The sequence below is a fragment of the Phoenix dactylifera genome, chromosome 9 (assembly GCF_009389715.1).
Source record: "Phoenix dactylifera cultivar Barhee BC4 chromosome 9, palm_55x_up_171113_PBpolish2nd_filt_p, whole genome shotgun sequence".
Taxonomy (NCBI): domain Eukaryota; kingdom Viridiplantae; phylum Streptophyta; class Magnoliopsida; order Arecales; family Arecaceae; genus Phoenix; species Phoenix dactylifera.
The window spans coordinates 21,002,435-21,024,569 of NC_052400.1; the positions used below are offsets into that span (position 1 = coordinate 21,002,435).

The 22,135-nt window shown below is 36.1% G+C and overlaps 1 protein-coding gene across 1 annotated transcript; it reads right to left on the minus strand.

The window, feature by feature from the left end:
- Positions 1-47: 47 nt before the first annotated feature.
- On the minus strand, positions 48-21,165 carry LOC103709597 (endoribonuclease Dicer homolog 3a-like). Its single transcript, XM_008795035.4, has 25 exons — positions 20,871-21,165; positions 20,522-20,702; positions 20,271-20,384; positions 18,205-18,339; positions 18,042-18,111; positions 17,184-17,248; positions 16,904-17,035; positions 16,643-16,795; positions 15,904-16,039; positions 15,057-15,162; positions 14,774-14,966; positions 14,532-14,692; positions 13,168-13,386; positions 12,776-13,047; positions 10,419-10,690; positions 9,793-10,313; positions 9,597-9,694; positions 6,927-7,138; positions 6,626-6,835; positions 5,064-5,540; positions 4,672-4,953; positions 4,120-4,446; positions 3,711-3,887; positions 1,069-1,180; positions 48-408 (listed from the first exon to the last, which is right to left on the minus strand). The coding sequence occupies exons 1-23, from the start codon at positions 21,002-21,004 to the stop codon at positions 3,825-3,827; spliced, it is 4,533 nt and encodes a 1,510-aa protein (XP_008793257.2). The 5' UTR covers positions 21,005-21,165; the 3' UTR covers positions 48-408; positions 1,069-1,180; positions 3,711-3,824.
- Positions 21,166-22,135: the final 970 nt, after the last annotated feature.

The following is a 22,135-nucleotide window of genomic DNA, read 5'->3' on the forward strand; positions in this document are numbered from 1 at the left end:
CATCTTCTTGAGAGAAGCTAATGAAGAAGATAAAGACCAAGTAGTAATAAACACAATAACTATATGATTTATAGATTGAATTGGAACTATAGCTGGAAGCTCCTATCAGACAGGCCTGGTCCAGCAGATACCACAGATTCAGCAGAGGGATGAATGAAAAAGGAAATTACACCTCTAGTCATAATTTATAGCACAAATGTTACACCTCCTGAATGCAACACCTGCCCCGTTTCTCAAGCTCATAGAGCAAGGATAGGGCTGCGGAGTCTTGTGAAACTCTTCTTATCAGCTCGTTGATCTCCAGTGACTGTGATGACTGATGAATTGGGTACATGCAGTGTAACGCTCGATATAAAGCTGTGGAACCCACTTCTTCCTTCACCATTGCGGTCCAATGCACCCTTGTTGCTGTTGCAAGAATAAGATTAATTAAAAAGGAGAAGGCACCAACTTTAGTAAAATTCACTTGCCTATGGAGCCTTAGTCGTTTACTATGAGGGTCCAACCAGTACTAGATCCAATCAAAAGATTTTGCTAGTGAATCCTGCTGAATGGGAACGGTAAACCAATCTCAACTCTCCAGAGTAAAATTACCCGCAAAAGAAAGTCAATTAGCAACCAAATCTTTAATATAGCTAAAATTTCAAGTGTTTTGTCTTTCCGAATAGGTACTAAATCAGCTGCATCAACATCCTCCCGAGAGTATAGAAAAGGGCATCAAGCACAGCAGCTGCAGTGCATGGTGCAAGATAGCAAACCTAATTTCTGGTTCTATTGTCATTTGGAATTAAATTCTCAAGACTTGCAATTTTCTAGACAGATCGAGAATATATAGGTTGGTTGGTTGCAGCAAATGACGTCATCTAATAGAATGCGTCGAACACAATGAATTATTTGAAAGGGGAACTAAATAGGTGGCAAACATCCAATAGACAGTAACTTTAGATCATATAGCGTATATTCCATGGTGTATGCTTTAATTATTTCTATAAAATGTGTAGTTTAGACTTTATGACTCCCCTAGATCAATTTTGCTTCCAGAATTGTAAAATACCAAATTAAACTAACCTTGGTTTCTGTTCTGTTGACTCAAAGCTAGGCATCGGCCACTGCGACCTTTTGCAAAGCTCATACAGCGCAGTTCGAGGCCCTCCTTTCTGCATTTTTACTGTCAAAAGCACTGCAAAAGTAAACCAGTTAATTAAATCAATTGCTAAGAAATATACAACTGAAACAATAAGCACCAATAGTGATTGATATATGTTCAAAATTGCTAGTATGTGTAACTATCGCACAAGGAATTGTGTACTCAAATCCTGTCATAAAGGCTACCATGGACCTTAGAAGCAAAGAAATTAGATGTATGTGTTAAAATGATTTTTTTTTATTTTTTTCAAACCTAACATTTTCATAGAAAGCATAAAAAAAATTTCAGGTCAAAAATGTAGACCATCTTATTGTTTATACCTTCAAGGAATATTTAGCTGACAGATTTATTAAAACATGATTACAAAAGACTTAAAATGATGAGTTTTACAGAAGTCTTTGTTTGGTTCTTTTCCATAAAGCCCATTTTGATAAAACTGACTACTCAAAAACCTAAAAATGAGTTTTATGAAAAACAGATCTTCCCGTTTTCATAAAACCTGTTTTATCAGATAATCATGTTTTATGATTATCCGCTTTAGAAGAACTCACAGACAACCAAACAGCCCTCAATGGAACAGGCAACTCCATATGGCCAACTTGAATGGTTTTGATATTATTCAATTCTTTTCCTTAACAGAAAATTAACTGCGTGTGACAAAATGAACATGTCACTCTTCTGACTCTACTCTCGGGCAACTACAGTCATAAGGATGTACAAAAGAATATATATCTAAAATCTGTCAGGATAATCAAGAGCACAAGAAATGCAATTTATAGAAAGATTATTCAGAGTAGCCATTTTAGTATCTCTGATCTACCATAGAAAGATGAGGAGACCGGAAAGGATGTTTCTAAGAGGGTCAAAATAAGGTAGTGGAAATCTGCCCCATGAGATTATCAGGTAATATCAGAATGGTAATCAGCTTCCATGAAGTATGTTGCAAGACAATCTTTTACTGCATGGAGGATCATATATGAACAAAACATGAGTGCATTAGTGATCACAATGTTAAGACAGCTAAGTGGAAAATCTAAGATGATGAAATCAAAATATGAGTGCATATATGTTTATGATTTATTTGAGATAACAAGGACGTGTTTCCAAAAAGAGAAAGCTTGGGTGAAATTTCCACTTCAGATGCATTTGTCCAGGTAGGAACTAATGGCAAAATAGGATCCAGAAGACTGGCTCCATCTTGATGACACATGGTTGTCTTAATAAAACCACTTTGTAGGTACTTATAGCCAACCCCAACAATCATTTAACAAAATTCTTATTTCTTTTTCATTTCATTATATCCCAAGATATCTAGAACTTATATTATTAATTTTTGGTCCATTATTAAATGAAACAAAGTGTTCTTGTTTCATCACATAAATGAAATGTGAGATATATTTCCACTGATTCATCTCGAAAAATTATATGAAATGAGGTGCGATGGAAATGTAGAGCTTAAAAATTAACTGAATTTTAAAATAATATGAAATTCTTGTTTGGATCTATTGAGTTATTAACCCTTCAGCATGTTTATATATGATAACAAAAGATAAAAAGAGGGAATTATCTAATCTATTGGTAATAATGATCTATGCACGTTATGACAAAATTGGTAATGAGAAGAGTCTTTTATGACTTGTATATGAAGAATGTAGCAATTGAAAATAACTGTAAACAAGATAGAGAATTAAGAGCAAATAGTTTTTCATAGTTTATACCATGTCATACTGTTTCCTGTAGTGAATGTGACTCTTAATAATTGACATTCTTCATTGCTTTTATACCAAATAACTAAATATGTTAAAAGACTTAAGAATTCCTCTAAGCATAAGTATTTGGTCTCATTAATTGGTTCCTTGAAAGGGCCAAAGGTAGGTTAACGAGAAAGCACGACACTTTTCTGGATAAAATTATGTTGCTCCATGCATTAATATTTGTTAAATTTATACATTTATATAGGACTAAGAAAGTAAAAGCATTTATCATAATTCTGCTATGAATTGATTCGTCACTCTAAAGTTTGCATTGGTCATATGCTATTAAATTATTTGATGGTCTACTCTCTGTTTAGTATCATCCATTCTTTTTTTCCTATTGTAGCCATCATGGCTACTTTTTAAACACAAAATGTGAAACTAAGGGAGGCACAGTAGTTGCAATGCTCGAGGTACAGCTCGAGGATGTTTTGTTCATACGAAGGGGATGTGAAAGGAATGAAAAAGCTGCCACAGGAAAAACGGTTAGTTTATGAAGAAAATATGAGGCATGGAGCAGTTTGAAAAAATTTGTAGACACGATAGAGAATGAACAAAAAGTAAAGCTCTTCTACCCTCTCATACTATTGCTTGCAGTGAATGTGACTTTTCATAATTGACATTCTGCACCAAGCAAAAGTAAAGCTCTTCTGTATCCTTCCGGAGTATAGGAGCTCGTTCCATTTCTAGATATTATATAATATAGCAAACTATCGTCTGATCATAGCTAATGAACAATAAACTTTTTCATTCAATAAGAACAACTCAAATAGTTCTTTTCTTAAAGGCGATATTAGAATTGGACATACCTGGCTCTGAATCACGGATGTTCTCGGATTCAATCAACTCATTTTCCCTTGGTGGTGTGGGTATGCCCATATCCATGATTAGATGGCAGGAATCATCAACAGATTTTATTTTATCTACAGAATTTTCTCCAGGTTGCTTCCTTTTGGAGGCATAGCGATAATGTGAAAGCCTCTTTCCTATCATGAAAATAAAAATGCAGATTTAAGTAACCCAAAATATTACTGGAAGGCATAAAGATTTCATCCAAGATCATATATTGAAGTTTTATCAATGAGAAAAATATTAGAGGTCTTCGTGATTTAATTTGAACTGCTTATGGCATAACAAAGAAAGATGGACCAAGATGGGGGTAGCCAAGTAAAGAAACTTGGAGAAGCAAGCAAGCTTAGGAAAGGTAGATTAACAAACCCCAAGGTCCTTCAGTAACAGGGCAGCTGCTTGTCCTTTGGCAGCTTTTTTATTCCTTTCACATCCCCTTCGTACAACCAAAACATCCTTGAGCTGCACCTCGAGCATTGCAACTACTGTGTCTCCCTTAGTTTCACATTTTGTGTTCAAAAAGTAGCCATAATGGCTGCAAAGCTCAGTTAGTTCTCGTAAGGGAGGCAACTCCAGGTTATCAGGTGTAACAATAGGCGAAAGCAGTGGTTCAAAAATCTCCCATACTTTATTTAGATTGAGTTTTGTATCAATTAGTATTGCTCCAGCAATACTTTCTATAATATCTCCAAGAACCTGCAGCAGAAAAGAATTGATGATACTAAAAAGAGAGTAGACCTTCAAATAATTTAATAGCACATGACCAATGCAAACTTTAGCGACAAATCAACTCATAATAGAATTATGATGAATGTATTTTACTTTCTTAGTCCCATAAAAAAGATAAACTCAACAAATATAAATGCATGGAGCAACATAATTTCATCCACAAAAGCATGTCATGCTATCTCATTAACTTACCTTTGGCCCTTTTGAGGAACTAGTTGATGAAACCAAATACTTATCCTCAGGGGAATTCTCAAGTCTTTTAACATATTCTGTTATTTGCTCTAAAAGCAATCCAGAACCATGTTGGAGATACTGCTGAAGCTTATGCCTGATTGCTACTTGAGCAAAATTATCATTATTTACTGAAGCTGATCGCAGGTCGGTTAACTCCCCTGGATCAATATCTTTATGGCATTTAAAGAGATGCCATGTAATGAGAAGGTCCAATACTGAGTCACCCAAAAATTCAAGCCGCTGGAGCAAAAAAAAATGTCATAACTGATGCCTTATGATAGGAAAAACAAGATAAATGAAAAACGTATCATTGACTTAAAAAAAAAAAATCAGATTTGCAATTTCAGTACCTGGTAGCAGTAGCAAGCTCCTAATTCTTGCTGAGATGCATGTGTAATAGCCTCAAGTAAAAGACCTCTAACACTAAATCTGTAGCCAAGTTTTGATTCCAGTGTTTCAATCTCATCAATTCTGGGATGATAGTTATACATTGACGCAGTCCTCATGACATCCTCAACCAATTCCGGCTCAAGTTCAGCATCAATTCCTAGCCATTTCAGTACTGCAAGTGCAGCACCAAGTCCACCACCTACATAGTATGCTCCTATTAGAGCCTCAGCACAATCAGATATTGTTTTAGAACAGATCCATCTGTGTCCTTTATCACAAGCCTTGCCGATCACAACATATTTATCTTCAGTCTCATGAATAATTTTCTTCGGCACTTCAGAATTTTCCACTCCGCATTTACAGAGGGCAGGGTGTAAAGTAAGCTGTCCAGGGGCAACCCAACGACGGGGATCAAATGCAGCATCACGTATGTAACCCTGTGAAAAATCTATTTGTAAGGATAGACACAAGGGTAAATTTTATACTATGAGACTAGGCTGGTGTACTATGTTTTTTGGCATAAATTAGCAAAACTAGAGCATGATCAATTTGCTGTAATTAATATAGACCTAGTACTTTAGTTAAGACTGGAATTCTTGATGCTAATGTATTCATGCAAGTCTCAAAACGAAGCTTGTGAGTATTATTAGTGTTATATCAATGATCATTTTTCAGAAAAGAAATGGCTACCTGATCAACCATGAGGATATCCTGTAGTAACTAAATATTTGACTTTCTGGACTACAGTTCAACCAGATAACACATCTGTAATCAATATTATGTTTTCTATATTGGTTATGCATACACCGAAGATCCTTATCTCATGTTGTCAGCGATACTATATAGCACCTTGAGCACTCCGAAAGAAGATATACTCATGGTAAGTCAAAAAATAGTTTTGCAATTGTCAATTGGACAAGTCCAAATAAATGGCCAAAATTATTGCATGTTTCTCAGAGTGGTTTAATTACATGGAAGATGCGGAGACTGCATATCTAGTATGGGTGCCAGATACTATATTAGATGTGACCTCGTCTCACTAAAAACACTCAATCAAATGTAAGTTTCAGGTCAAGTGACTCTTGAAGCTAAATTGAAACAACAAAACCCATTAAGGTGGGCCATTGCATCCATATTGAAGCATGATACACCACTAATTTTTATCTCAGAATCAGTCACGCACAAGGCATACTCGCACACACTATTGGATTGGATTTATGGGTATTGTAAGTCTAGAGGACCAGTCCTCCCTGAAATATTTATCCATGGATAAATAATGCACTAAAATTATACTTGAGAGAAGCAATTTAGTCAATTTAACCCGGATATTCTCACATGCTTCATCAATTATAAAATCAGCACTTCCTTGTCTTTCCTTTCATTTTTCTTCCTTGTCTAGAGCAAAAATCTTGAAACAGAAATACAATTTTTTATGCTGCAAGTGCATGTATTCTCAAATCTGCACGATCTTCTAGCTCATTTTCTCTGAAACATATCCAAATACTTGGAAATGATAAATTACCTGTATATTGTGTTTAGTTCCAAGTCTATGAAGCATGGCATTACAGATTAATTGGGATCTGCAGGAAGATAATTGCCCCTCGTGCTTCTTAGGAAATTTCATAAAGAGATAGCAGCTTACTGCATACTTTAATACAGAGTCTCCTAATAGTTCTAGACGCTCCATGGAGAAGTCCTCACAACATCTTACTGTCGAAATTGCTTCCAATATCTGAGAAAACAAAATTTTCATTATGCCGACTTGACAGCACTATATAATAGTATTCAAGCACAGCATTATCCCAACTGAAAAAACAACATACCAGGAAATTTGATATACAGGTATTGCTGGGATAGAAAGCAATTTCCTTCCTTAGTTGGCTGGCTAACATCAAGGATTCCACTCGGTGCATCAAGGAAGGCAGCAAGTAGAATGATTTTAAGACATCTATTGGTACGTCAATGTGAATTAAAAGCTCTGGAGGCATGTGAACATGATTTTGTGGCTTGTCTGATTTTTTTGATGCCACATTACCTGCAACAAAGTTATTATGATTAGCTGGTACAAGAAGGGATGTCATATAGCAATGTGAATTCTGCTTTGCCACTAACGTAGATACCCACTAATGTAGATACAGTTCACTACTTGTAAGAGACAACATGTGGTTATAGTCCACAAATTTTAAGAGACAACATGTGGCTGCAGCTAGCATCAACTCATAATTAAAACAAAAAAAAAGGATCAAGCAAATAAGTAGATACCATACATTGGAAGAATTAATATTGGTTCCACTTTGTACCAGCCTCATTTTAACATGAGAATTTCATACAAGACTAACAAAATGTTTAAACCCAGAAATCCACTAATGTAACACCACTATAGCAATCCACAATGCAATTTAAACAGCCACGCCATCAGTCTCACGGTGGATATGTGACCAAAAGTTATTCTAATAGAAACTTAAAGGTTGCTATATTAAATCTTTAATGAAGCTAGTAAGTTGCTTAAAGAATAGTGCATCGACATGGTGTAATAACAAGGGCAACAGATAAAGCAATTGAGGTTCTTATTTGCTCAGAAGAGCCTGACTGCTAACAATCTAAATATAATTCATCACGTTAAAGTGCAAATGGATAATAAACATGGTGACAACTTTGGGAGATGGCATTGAGAACAGAAAAATCATTGGTGGGCAATTATACGATATTAAACCTTAATGCTAGAATTGGAGATATGCATTGACAATATATATATATATATATATATATTGCTTGCTCAAGGTGTAATCACCAAGGAAGAAGAAGCCATAGGTGCTTACCCAACTGCTGGGAAGTGGGAACAGAATGCAATCAGCCTAGATGAAATACTGGAGGGACAAGAAAATGAAGAAATACAAGTGTGCAAGACAAGCTCAATAAATGATCAGATGCTCTATGTAAACTTTAGAGGTTCCCAACAAAATGAGAGCAGCTACTATAGCTTGAAAGATAAGTGGTCTTCTGACAGTCTTCTCATTAGTACAGTGAAGTTTCAGAACAAACTTTATCAGCATGTCAATGGTGAGTTCTTCAGTTAAAAGGCATGACTAATCAAATGAAAGGTGCAGTCATTGTTGTGATAATGTGTACCCTAGGGGAAATAAACACCATCAAGATAGAAAAAGCAACTTCCTTAACCAAATGATTCAAATGATGCTTTTGATGGAAGAAAATGGATGGTTTGAAGCATCATGACTAGAAACCATCATGCCACCAATAAAGAAAGCATCATGACTAGCAATATGTTGGACAGAGTCTAAAGAAAGCATCATGATGAGATTCTCAGCAAGGAAATCATGACAGATGTGCAACAGCAATGCTCGTATGAGACAAAAGGACCTGTTTGAGCCACTTAGTAGCTCAAAGCCAGCAAGCACTGTTCAAGAAGTGTATTGGACCGAGATGGGCTTGGATGCATACTTAATATGTAATAGTGAAAAGAATGTGCTTCACATCCAATTGATAAAGAGATCACAATTAGAGCACAAACAGGTTAATCGTAACTCTAATGGGAAATATCTCATCCCAACATAGAAATAGTTTGGATCGCTGAGAAGAGGTCTATGAAGCTTCATGATGGACTCAGGTGATGAGTTGAAGACATGCCATGAAACATGAGCAAGTGTTAGAATGAATTTTATTTTCATTAAGGTGGGAACCATCCAAATGAGCAAAACACCACAATAAGGCTGGAATACAAGCTCTATAAAACAGTATGTGCAAAGATGCGTAAGAAAAATGGAGGGGCAATATAGTGAAGATGCCTTACATTGTTGTATAAGACTGTAAACAAAATAGAATGAGATATATATATTTTTCCCAAGAAAAATATTAGACTCCATATGTGTAGTTGCAGGTGTGAAATTATGGATGTTGCACATGGAAAGGAAAAAGATGCCATAGCGTTTGAAATCAAAGTTAGAGCACAAAAGGTTTGAGGCTCTCCACTTTCAAACTTATCAGAATCTCTATGCCATTATCCCAGCTTGAAAGAGGAAATATATAAATATCCAGCTACTCATTCCAGTAGTTTTACTTGACCTCTTTGTCGATACAATCAATGTCTTTAAAAAGTAACAATGTGTCAAAATTATTTAAGCAAAGATCAGATTTTTTTCACATATGCAAAAATATGTTAAGTTGTTAACCAAGGATGGGATATTTCTGAAGATTGAGTTATGCCGAACCAGGCCGAACCGCCCTGTTCACCCCGTACCGAACCAAACCGGTGGGGAACCGGATCGGTTTGGCCCTAAATTTCAAAACCCTCCCAGAACGGTCCTAAACCGCTTCGAACCACCCCGAACCGGATGGTCCCCACCTATTTAAAAAGATTAAATCATGGTCTATTGAACCAGGGTGAACCGTGAATTAGTATTGTATCGAACCGGTAGCCGACGGGAACGGGTCCCGATACAGGTTCAGCTAATCTTGCTGAAAATAAAATAACTAACCTTCATGCTTAGACTTTGAAGATAGCAGGTTGTGTGGATTGTGGCTGTGCTTTAGCAACAATAATGGCTGTCCTGGATGTCGAAGCATAATACCATACCTGTATGGTCAATATAATTAGTTCACTTGAAATGCATAAAGGCAATCATCAGGCACGGTATAATACATGACAAAATGTCAAATGGTCAAGTAACCTACTTCTTATTAAAATATTCTGAATATGTACGAAATTCTGGTGGTGATTTTTCACTATTCCCATCAAATGGACTGCCAGCACATGAACCAATTACCACGTCAAGAACAGAATATATCTTTCCTGTATGGATTGCAATCACTACCATATTTTTAAAGCTCTGAAGGTTTGCGGTCTTATTAGCCAATTGAATCATATCTGATTCACACCATTCAGTCTCAGACGAACCAGAGCAAAAACTGCCAAATGGACCATTTGCAGCCACAGGCATATAAATATCTCTCATAAACCTTACAATTGAAGCACTTGCACTGATTCCCTTCCAATTGATACATATAACTTCATGATCTTGATTACACGAAGCTTCCAATGGTAAAAGCAAATACATGTTCTGAGTGCTCCATAATGATATGTCGTCTTCCTTTAGTAAGAATTCCCTTGGTTTCCTAGATGACCTAGATCCTGAAAATAACCTGCCAAATAATCCATTGAAGAAAATCTCTTGGAACAGTTTTGCTTCTTCCACCTGGTATGAAAGAGGAAGAAGTGATTAGGTCAAGTAACACGAAAGCATAGAGGAAAACAAATCATAAAAATGAAATGAATCAAATAAGTTTAGAAATAGAGAAACCTGTTCCATATCCAACTGAATAAGCCCACATGGAGAAACAGAGGCTTTGACAATCTTATCAACCAAGTAAAGATCTATTTCTGTAGAAGCAATATCTTCATCCAGTCTTGCATCAACAAGCAGAACAAAGTCACAGTAACTCTGGCCAACTTTATCACATGTAAAGTTCAACTTATATCCCTGCAAAGTTACACCAGCTTTTTCATGTGCCCAGGTTCCGGACAAAGCACAGACAGTGGTTGTCCCATGTAGCTCTTTCCTTTTTGTTGTTCCTTCAGACAAAATCAGGAAGGAGGATTACTATTTTGAACTTTTACAGCAAGTCATAGATAATGAAAAGCATTAAAATGCTTGAACAAGCCTTATATTGTACAAACTGTTGCTGGTTGGTACACTTCAAGTATTTTAGAGAAAGTATAAAAAGTGACTGGCTGATATTGCATTACCTGTAATTTATCCTATCTAATTTCCAAATTTTTTTCTAAATATTGTGAAATGAATGCCAATCTTTCTTTTTCTTTGAAGACTATATATTGCAAAGTTCTGCTCATAATTTGTGAAGAAGTCCAGGAAGATCCTAATAATGTTATTAGATGAATGCCAAGCATATGATTAAGCCAAGTTACTGAGGATTCAAAGATGCCCTTGGACGGCTAGCTTAACGTTCCACCGGACAAGTGATTTCTTTTTAGCAGTGCATCAAGATATCTTACTTTAACAAGTGACCTAAATCACATTAAGAAGGTAAGCATATAATAAAAGGAATTATTAGAAGAACTCACAAAGACTAACTTTTGCTTCTCCACGAGTTCAATGTGGAAGATGGGTTACAGCCACATGAAGTCCCCACTATTTCCTACACTGGCCATTCAGGATACTGATCTATTCTTTTCTTTTTGATCTACTTCTGACATTACGTTGTTTGTCTTACAATCTTTCTCAAATTAAAATACTCTTCATCAGTTAACACATGAAAAGGACAACCAGATCTGTGGTTAAACTAAAAATTTGACAACCAATGAACACCAACTCATAAAACAAGAATATAAATATAAGTTTACAAGATATTGCATAAATAAATAGAATATATAATTGGCACAATATGATAATATATTTTTACAATTCTATAAAAGACCCAATTATTACACAGATTTTTGAAATCATCATGAACCAATGGAAACTTTCACTTAAAATACTTCCTTTCAAGTTTCAGACATAGCTTAAAAGTTCATACTTCTATATGTCATCAAATAATTTCACTCAAGTAAACCTAATTTTAGAATATAAAGAAACCACAAATAAGGGAGTGATGTATACAGAAATCAACATATATAGGAAAAGTAGAACCAATCTCAGCAAAATGCTAATATTGTCATAATGGAGTTGACATAATTTGGGTGAGAACTATATAGGCTAAACCATTTGATGCTTCATCAAATCCCACCTCCATGATGGTGAACAGTGTAAACATACTGTGTGCCTTCATGAACTAAAGCATTAATTGCAAAAAAAAAAAAAGGTCAGCTTTCTACACCATAATAAATAGGATGAACCTCTTGGTTATAGTTGTTTAAAAATATTATTGGATCACTGATTAAGTATTATTTTCATGACTAAAGGACACAAACTCTAGATCCCACTGACCAGTTACATCCAATATATGAAAATAATAGCATTGTTTCTACCATTATTATCCTTCATCTGCAGAGCACCAATATTAGACTGTATTTCCCGAAATATAGATCTACCTAAATGATTAGCACAGAATCGATAACTGAGACAAAGGATCAGTTCCTGTGTTCAACACTAGATTTAAAATGCTTGGTTGGTATCAGCACGCATAGAACATAACTTCATTAGCATACGTACTGTTTGTCCAGACCTTACTTATGGAGATGGTCACCAATGCCTAAACTGTTCTACAAACCAATCCTTTCTCTCTCTTTTTCCCTTGTTTTCATGAGAAAAGGATGGGTGAGTCCCACATTTTAATTCTAAACAGTTCTACCCAACATTTTAAAGTGCAAAGAAGTTGTAGATTATACATGGCCTAAGATGATATAACAAAGACTAAGAAAGGTAACGCACCTCATCCAATTAATTCAGATATATACACATTAAAGACCTTGTATTGAACAAAAGAATGTTCAATATAATTTATAGTTTACTAAATGCAGAAATGCTAGGAAATGCATAATCAAGTCTAAATATTGCACCGAACTGTACTTGATCATATAATAAATTGAGAAATTCTCATAAGTGCCTCACTGACTGCCCAAACTTATGGTAATGAAAACAACTGGGTTGACAACAATATTTCTTGTTATCATTATAATGCATCATAAAATATCCCTTACCAGCTCCTGCAGCAGTTTCTTTTTCCTCATAGTTTTCATCGCATACAATTTCCAAACACTCTTCAGCAAATGGGAGAAGATGATCATTAAGTACTCCCAATTGATGCAGTTTTTTACAAGCATCCATGCATACCAACTGCTTTGCCATGTGAGAATTTCGATGAACTGGGCCAACCAGTGTCTGAAATGCAGCATTGGGAGGTAAAGTCAATGTGCACTGATAGGACCCACCATACAAAGTGAATTCAAAAACTGGCTTTGGAGTGAAATACCTGAAAAAAGGCCATTTTACCAATGATGACACCATAAAAAGAGCTTAGCCCGACCAAAAAAAAAAAGAAAAAGAAAAGCTTAAAATGGTTGTCATGGTTATCAAGAAAGATATATCATACTTATCTCTAGGGAGCTTTTCACAATATTTATAGACAAGACTGACACTGGAGTCTGCTGTTATTCTTGCACCAGTTGACTCAACATAATATGCATCTATCTCCTCATCACTAGACAGTTTGGAGATAAGGGCATGAGGGTCCCTATTTAAAGCAGTGTCCAGCATAGAGTGTTTGCTTCTAATGATATCAAACAATAGATTTCTCTGTTGGATGTTTCCCCTGCAAGTAAATATTTATCAGAACTTATTCAGCAGCAATCTACAAAAGCAAAATTATGAAGAAAAAAAGAACCTCTGCACGAAGAATGAAAACAATAAAAAAACGTCAAACAAAGGTAAATATTTCAAAAGTTTCCTTAAAAAAGTTACCTAGCAGCCATGGTGGACTTACAAAGTCAGTCAACAGAACAGCAACTCAATTAAAGAAGCGAAAAAGCACAAGTATTAATCTCATTTTATCAGAACTTATTCAGCAGCAATCTACAAAAGCAAAATTATGAAGAAAAAAAGAACCTCTGCACGAAGAATGAAAACAATAAAAAAACGTCAAACAAAGGTAAATATTTCAAAAGTTTCCTTAAAAAAGTTACCTAGCAGCCATGGTGGACTTACAAAGTCTGTCAACAGAACAGCAACTCAATTAAAGCAGCGAAAAAGCACAAGTATTAATCTCATTTTAAAGGGGCAAGAAGGGCAAGAATCAATCAAGAAGAAACTCAAAGGCAATCTGTACCATAGCTTGTATTCTGCAAATCAATTGTCTAGGGTGTTGCTATCACCCTTACGATGTTTGAGGGCACTGGAATTGGCTAGCAATATCAATCAATTATTCTCCTAACTCCTAAGACTTTCAAAAATATCTTAGACCTGGTCTTGAGACATTGGCAGTCATCCTAGTGCTTTTCACCTTTATTCAAGAATGTGAAAAATCTGAAAGGGTCGTCCAATCTTAAGAATTGCGTTCCAGAATTGTTGAATACATTTATACATGGAATCATAAATGCAACCCTGTTGTTGCAAGCCTAACATGTACCCATAGTTAGCATAGATGTACATTTCCATTATGGAGTTTCTTCTAGGCTGTAAATCCACATTTTTCATTTATATCAAAACTCTTTAAAGATAACTAGGCAGCAAGTTGCAAAAGAGACAGAAATACAACTAAATTTGGCACTAAGAATCTGCATGTTTACCAATTCAAAAGGCCAAAAATAGTACAATAAAATAAATGAGGCTTAAACTAATTATTTAGAAAAATACTAAGATATATACATGTAAACACTGTATAGGAAAAAGAAGCAGGTTTGCTTAAAAAGAAAAATAAAAGAATAACAGTAATGATGATGATAAGCAGCATCCTCATACCGTTCAAGCATGATGACATAAAGAGAACCAGCTTGTCGAGCTCGTCCATGGGACTGGACATAACTACGAACTGTTTTTGGCAAGTCAAAGCGTATCACACATGAACAATCCGGTATATGTAATCCCTCTTCAGCCACATCAGTAGTAAACAATAAATTTACCTATACAATAGAATATCTCCCTTCAGGATTCAAAATATAGTTCGAAACTTCAAATAAAGAATATATATATACTCCTAATACCTTTCCAGAACGAAATGAATGCAGAGTCTTCTTTTGCATTTTGGGGGTCAGTGCATCTACTGAAGCACTCCCTCCAGTCAAATACGAAACTGTGAAATGTGACAAATAACTAATTTTCTTCATCAACCGCTCTACAACTTTAGCAGTAATAATTCTATCTACAAAAATGAGGCAGAGTACATGATTTGACGCCCTGCAGCCAAATTAAATAGCTGAATACAAAAGAGGTGTAGGGTAAGTTGATGAAAAACAGATACATGGACTAGTGGAACAACTTGCTTACCCAAAAGATTTGAAAATTTGCATTAATTCATACAATTTTGGCGAGATATAACCCAAGTGCATTGCTTCTAAACATCCACATTCAGTCTTCAGTAGCATCTCATAACCTGAAAATGATGTCACAAATGTAAATATCAGTCTAAACACAGATCATGATTATAAAAATCAAGAACATTTCACCTTTGTTTATCATCTCATATTGTAGTTACACACTAACTCAACCACTGCAAGTAAACATATTCGAGCTTGGTAACATAACAAATCCTAATAAAAGGAAACAGCTAAACACATGCAATATGATGATGGTACAGGGACAAGAAGGTCTACAAGTATGGCCAGCATCATTTGATATAATGAGAATATGAGATGCATCATAAGTATTGGCAATGCACCATGAAGAGTAAATTGCTTTTTAAATTATTTCAGCAACTTCATTAGATTTGTATAAATTAAAATCTATATACAGCCTATACAGAAGATCCTGATATTTTTTTTTCCCAGGAAAAGGGCATCGCAGAACATACTGTCATGGTCTCATCTCTATTTGCTTTCAATTGACTTGTCTATCACCGCAGCTAGATATAAAATATATCATGGACCATGGGGTGGGTAAAGAAAGTAGTGTTATGTATTTTATATACAAAAATTGAGCTACTGCCTATTTTGTGAATGACATGCATTATCACAGTTTCCTGGAATATAATATCCATATTCAACAAAAAGCATACAAGCATGCAGCAAAATCACAGGCATCCAAAGTATATGCAGATATTAATTCGAAAAAGATATAGCAAATACTGATAGAATATAAATAATCATATAAAGAGTTAAGCACTAAATCATCATACCATCTAGCATCCGTTTTTCAACTGCATGCAATACTTCCTCAAGAAAAGCACTATACTGAACTACATTCTCCATGGGGAAATCGCACCCCTCTGCAGAATATGGATGATGAACAGCTTCCATACAGATTTTAGTAGCCTGTTACAAATGAAATGGTAAAATAGGAGAAAGGAAACCGAGGGAAGAAATGAACTATCAGTAAATACTGTTTAACCAACAGGGCTGAGGTCATGTTTGGTGTTGCTTCTAGGTTTCAAAAAGTCATTCTCAGACATCACTTTTGTTTAAGTTCTTAAAAAAGTATTCTTTGATATATTTGGAATCCAGTAGTGTCATAGACACAACCACTTTCTATGGATGGGCTCACCATATTTGAAAGACAAGGATCGATATCACAAAAGAAGCCAAAGCTAGTTTTTCTGACTTCTCCTAAAAGTGTTTTTTTGATGTCTACTTCTTGTAGAAGCACTTCATAGATGATGTTGCTAAACACTTGTTTTTCAGAAAGTAGATTTTCTGCTTTAAGAATTGCTAAAGGACTTTATTAAGCAGCACCAAGCATGCCCTTAGGACTGAGGTCTGCAAGTTGGCACTGCTCTCTTCAAAGCATGCTTTGCAGCAAGCTTCCAGGTTCAAAATTGGAAGGTGAAATTCCCACCCAATTGCTCAAAAAAAAGGGAGGACAGAAAATAAAAATTACTGTAATGCATAAATAACAATCAAATATGGCTATTGTATTACCTCATTGGCACAGATTAGACCATGGTCATCTAAACAAAAGCAGATTTTTTCATGCCAATTGGACAGTTGCCGTCTTGATGCTTTAATTCTTTCAGTGGCATCTCTATGCTGATATAATGGTGAGTTCTGCAGCTGGGTGACTGAGGCGTCATACTGTATGAACATAAAAATCATGTCAAATGATTATGTTTATTGGATCAACTCTGACTACAAAATGAGAAACAAGAAAATATGCAAGGCAGAAAACAGAGATGTAAAAACCTTAGCCCACAATAATTCCAACTCGCTTTTCAGATCCTCATGAAGGAATATATTTGGATTATAGTATCTTTTAACTTCTTTAGCTGCAGGAACATAAAATTCCATCTCACTTCTGTCTGCAACAGTATACATCTGTAAAAGAAAAAATAATTGATAAAAAACGATGATCTACCCACACCATACATGCAAAGTATATGAATCCATGAGCATAAAGAAAAGAGAAATTCACTCTAAAAAAGTAAAAATAGTAATAAAGAGCGCATAGGAATCATGCTTTCACCTTAGCATCCAAAATGCTTTCAAGTTCAGAAAGCTGATCTTCACAATCCGTAACTGATGACACCCCTGATATTAGATACATATAAAAAAGAAGATAAATGAATAAGTACATAAAATGATGAGAAATAACAGTCCCTCAGACTACTTGGCATCAACTTCAGGTATCCATCCTTTTTCTATAAAACTTTAGTTTACCTCAAACTTAGAAGTCAAGATCTTGTTGATATGATCATTTTGGCCCATTCTTAAATTTGATGTTGTATAGGGCAATCCATAACAGAATCTTAACTCAATACACAATAAAAGATGCAAAACAACCAAATGGAAAGAACGCTAGGAAAGGGAAATAGATACAAAAAGAAACAGTAGCGATAGACATGATTCTCCAAGATGCCTGCTTCCAGGTACAATTCCAACCCATAGTTGCATTTCATATCTTGCATTTTGCACATGTTTGCATAGAGAAACCATATAGGAGTCATTCAAACTCACCACAATTTACGTGCAATCAAACTACACAATACACTTGCATGCAGATACATAATTTCTAATAAAAAACAGAGAAAGAAATATAGCGCAAGCTAGTTGAGAGTTGATTCCCCTGAAATGCAAGAATGAAGACACCCCAGGTAGGCAGGCAATGCAGATTGCTGATTCTAAATTTTATCTGATAATATAAGTATGCCTCCTTTTGCGAACATCAGCTTCTATATGTCATTGGCCGCATGCAAAAAGTACAGCAACATTTTAAAGAGAACTAATCAACATATATATCTAATATGTCAAAGTTTTGACAGACCAAAACGAAAGACAAAGTAGAGAAATCTAAATGCAACTAATACTTAGTAAATCTACTCACCTTTTCTTGCAACTGGTGAAGCAGTCATTCCAAAAACACTTATTCTAAGCACAGTTTTATGATAAAATTCCTATATCAAGGAAAATTGAAGAATTCTGTTAGTGCCAGACAAAGAAAAAAAAATCATACCAATATAACTTCAAGGATTTTTTTTTAGCAATACCTTCATTATTCTAGCGTAAGGATGGTTACCAGTGGCATGATGGCACTCATCAAATATCAATAAACGTACTATATCCAATGTCAGGAAAGCTTTCCTTAAAGCATCTAACAATATTTGGGGTGTCATGACCATAACCTGTCAATTACGACTCACCATGAAAAAGAACTTAAAAATTCATAAGGAAATATGACACAGTCAGATGCACATCTTCAATCAATTCTCAAACTAATAAATATCTATAAATCATTTTCAAAAAATCATAAAATGAAGGGCAAAAATAGAATCATTGATTTATACTTGAGATTATGAAAGGTATGGAGTACTTGCTTGCAAAACGATAAGAAGCAAAAATATTTTCTGCCAAGTAGTAAAATTAAAACTTCATATATAAAACACTATACATTATATCTAAGCATATGCATATTCATGGCAATGCATAAGATGTCTTTATGCCTAGTAATCCATTTCTTGCATCACAACGCACGTCATAAACTAAGAGACTGCTGAAAGATAGAAAAAATTAATGTGTATAATCTGGTGAAGTCAACAAGTAGAAATTACGTGAAAGTAGGTTATGACAACAGCAAAAACAAAGACTGACAAAAAAAGACTAACACACCATCGGAGATAAAAAATCATGATATACAATACAGATCAACATCAAAACATGTCATCAGATGCCTCAGCATCAGCAGCAGTTAAGATAACAAACAGTGGTGTCTCAGGCCGGACCACGTGCTACAAGGCATCTGCTAGATAGTAATGAAATTGTATTGTTGATCAACATAGTGTCTTGTAAACCAATATAAAGCCCATATTGACATGAATCATTGATCACTAATCTTCTGTATTTAAATTTAATGTTAAATAAAGAATCGCAATTTAAGTTTTTGTAACCAATGTACTGACATTTAATTATCAGATATAGCAGTATTTTATCTTTTACATTTAAATTTTGGCAATTACCCTAAAGAATATGGAAGTGATGCCATGACCCAAATGAATTACTACGGGCATTACAGTAGTATTGAGTGATATGGCATTGTATAACCATTATAAACCACATCTCTACTGTATATGTTACCATAATTTTTTTCTTTACTTTAAATATCCATTTTATATTGTGCTTCATCCAAGGAAACACATTCTTCGCACTTGCAAGGGCTCTAAAATTTAGGATATGGACACATCTAATGTAAGCAGGGTAAGGTAAAAATGGGGCAGATACATACATGATGATGCATGTGTGCTGACAAACAAATTATTGCTTATCTATGCACACATATATTTCTGCATACACATCATTCATGAATTTTTGTAGACATATGAAGGCATGCATGCATATTCACATATACATGTACAAGTATCAATATGGTTCAGGAGAATCGCTTAACTAAAGGGTTCCCGATATTGGGAGTTCTAATTATTTGAAAAGGAAATTTTAAGGATGTTAGAATTCGTCTATACCATTGACTTATAAAGATATAATGGCTAATCGGTTAACTATTATAATATACAGGATGCAAAGACCAATCTAAAGATAATAAGATTTCCAATTTCTCTAATGTCTCGATCCTCTGACTCCACAGGTTGGCTACATCAACATCAACCAGCTATTTTGAAGTCGGAAATATGACGTCCCGGTAATACTCTAATAACTCTTACATTTGAACTGTATGACAGAGCCAAAAAAATATCCGGCCAAAGTGATAAACTCAACCAAAGTAACCTAAAAGCCACGTGCTCCACACTACAAATTACGCTAAATCCTGCGCAACCAGAGTACAGCCGGTGACGCTACAGGTTAATAAAGAATGATCACAAAGACAGCAGAACAACGACTTGAATCATAGTATGAATAGTTATTTATGTACAGGCAGTAGACACACCGTCATTGTATCTAGCCTTTTACGACAAAGTGATCATAGTATAAAATTATAAGATAGTATTTTAAAAAGAAAAAGAAAAAAACAATCAACAATGATGATCATCAAACTTTGGCAGATTCATGCATATTTTGCCTCCGTTAAAAACAATCAACAATAAAGAGGTGGAAAAATAGTTACTTGATAAGTGGCGACTTCCTTTTCCCAGCATGCAGCAGTCCACTCATCAACACCCTTCGCACCAAAGTAATGAGCCACTTCAAAATCAGTGTGGATCTTTATCACCTCGAATTGCTGCCAATAGACAACAAAAAGAAATCAAACCAAAAGAAGAATTACAAAACAAAATGTTGAAAAAAAAAAAAAGAAACCAGTACGGGGTAATTAGAAGGGAAAGATAAAAAAAAGGAGTTTTGACTTCAAGCGCGGACCTGGGTGACGAGATGAACTGTAGGTGCAAGAAATATAATGATCCGGCGGTCCCCGCTCATCTTAAGCTCCTTCCCGATTTCTTTGATGAGCATGACAGCGATCATCGTCTTCCCCGCCCCCGTGTCCAGCACCGCGATCGTGTTCCTCCGCAATGCCACTTCATATACCGCCACCTGATAGCTGAAGAAACCCCAGCAAAATCAAGAAATCACGAAGAAAGGACCAAAAAAACCTGTCAGTGCCTTTTCTTGAAGAAAAGAACAAAACTTCTATATCAAGAAAACCCATGAATGCTTAATGCCTCTTTCCGAGAAAAAAGAACGTTTTTTTTTATCGTCTTCAAGAAACCTTCTTGGCTCGAATTCTCGGCATTCCCCCTTCTGCTTCTTGGCTCCGGCTCCCGATCCTTCGCTATCGGCCGTCTCCGGCGGTCTCTTCGACGGATTCACGGCCGCCGGAGGAGCCATCGTCGAGAGAGGCATCGGCGAGATGAGGAAACCTAGAAGAGGAAAAGGAGAGCAGCACGATTTCCCCGAAGAGGGCTCCGTCTCGCTCTCAGAGATTTTTAGGAGCAAGAACGAGAAAAGACGAGAGCTGGGCGGAACGCTTAAAAAGTCCCCCGTTCCCGAGCCGGGCTCGGGGAGGAGAGCTTCTCCGGTTTATATAGCCTGAAATCACATAGTCACCCACGAACTAAAAGAGCTTTAGTCGTGGGCCCTAATCTCAGAAGGAGCGGCGTCCGTCGCTCTAGCTCGTGGGCCCCAGGCACACGAGGGGAGTGGTGTCTCTCGTGTGGTCTCCTTTTCTGGGCTCTTTGGGTGTCTTCCGTTGCAAGCATGTCACCGGCTATTTTTCGTATCCCCATCGGCTCCTCCATCCTTGCTCTTTCCCGCGGAACACCGATACGCGTGATGCAAGTGATGGTGAACCTCGACCGTCCATTCTCAAAGCGCAGGTTACCTCAGAATTTTAACAGTTACGAGTGGGTAAAGAGTAGGATTACCACCAAGATGGTAGCACAGTTGAAACGGAGCTTTGCTTCCACTGGTGTGGTCCAGATCGAGCGTCGATTAAATGTTGGAGACCGTATGTTTTCCGTCTAGACATCCCTGTCTGGACACGTTCAATAGAAACACTATCTGGTCCACCTGACACTGAGGTAGCGCTGGGATGACGTACTCACACATAGGGTGACCCACGAGTCGGAAAAGGTATGAGCAAAAATTTCTACCTGCATCGAATATTTTCTTGTGGAAGGGGGCCCAGTGAAGGCTGCTACACAGGTGAGGTTTCCTCTCCCTCCCTCCTCTTTTTCAGCAAAAAAAAAAAAAAAAGTAGGTTTTTAAATCACGAGATGAAAGTATGAAATAATGTACTCGGTATTGAGGGTTTCAAAGCAGTTCTCTATGTGATCATCAAAGTAAGCTTCCATGCAGAGCCGATCATTCCAACAATCACAACCGTTGGCTCATTGAATACTTGCCATAACAAAACACTAGCTTATGTAACATCAATTGCTTTTGAACTTCTTAAACATCTAATAATCCTGGAATCAAATAAAACATGGTCAGGATTCTGAAATGTGAGCTAAATATTCCATCACTTACGAGCTC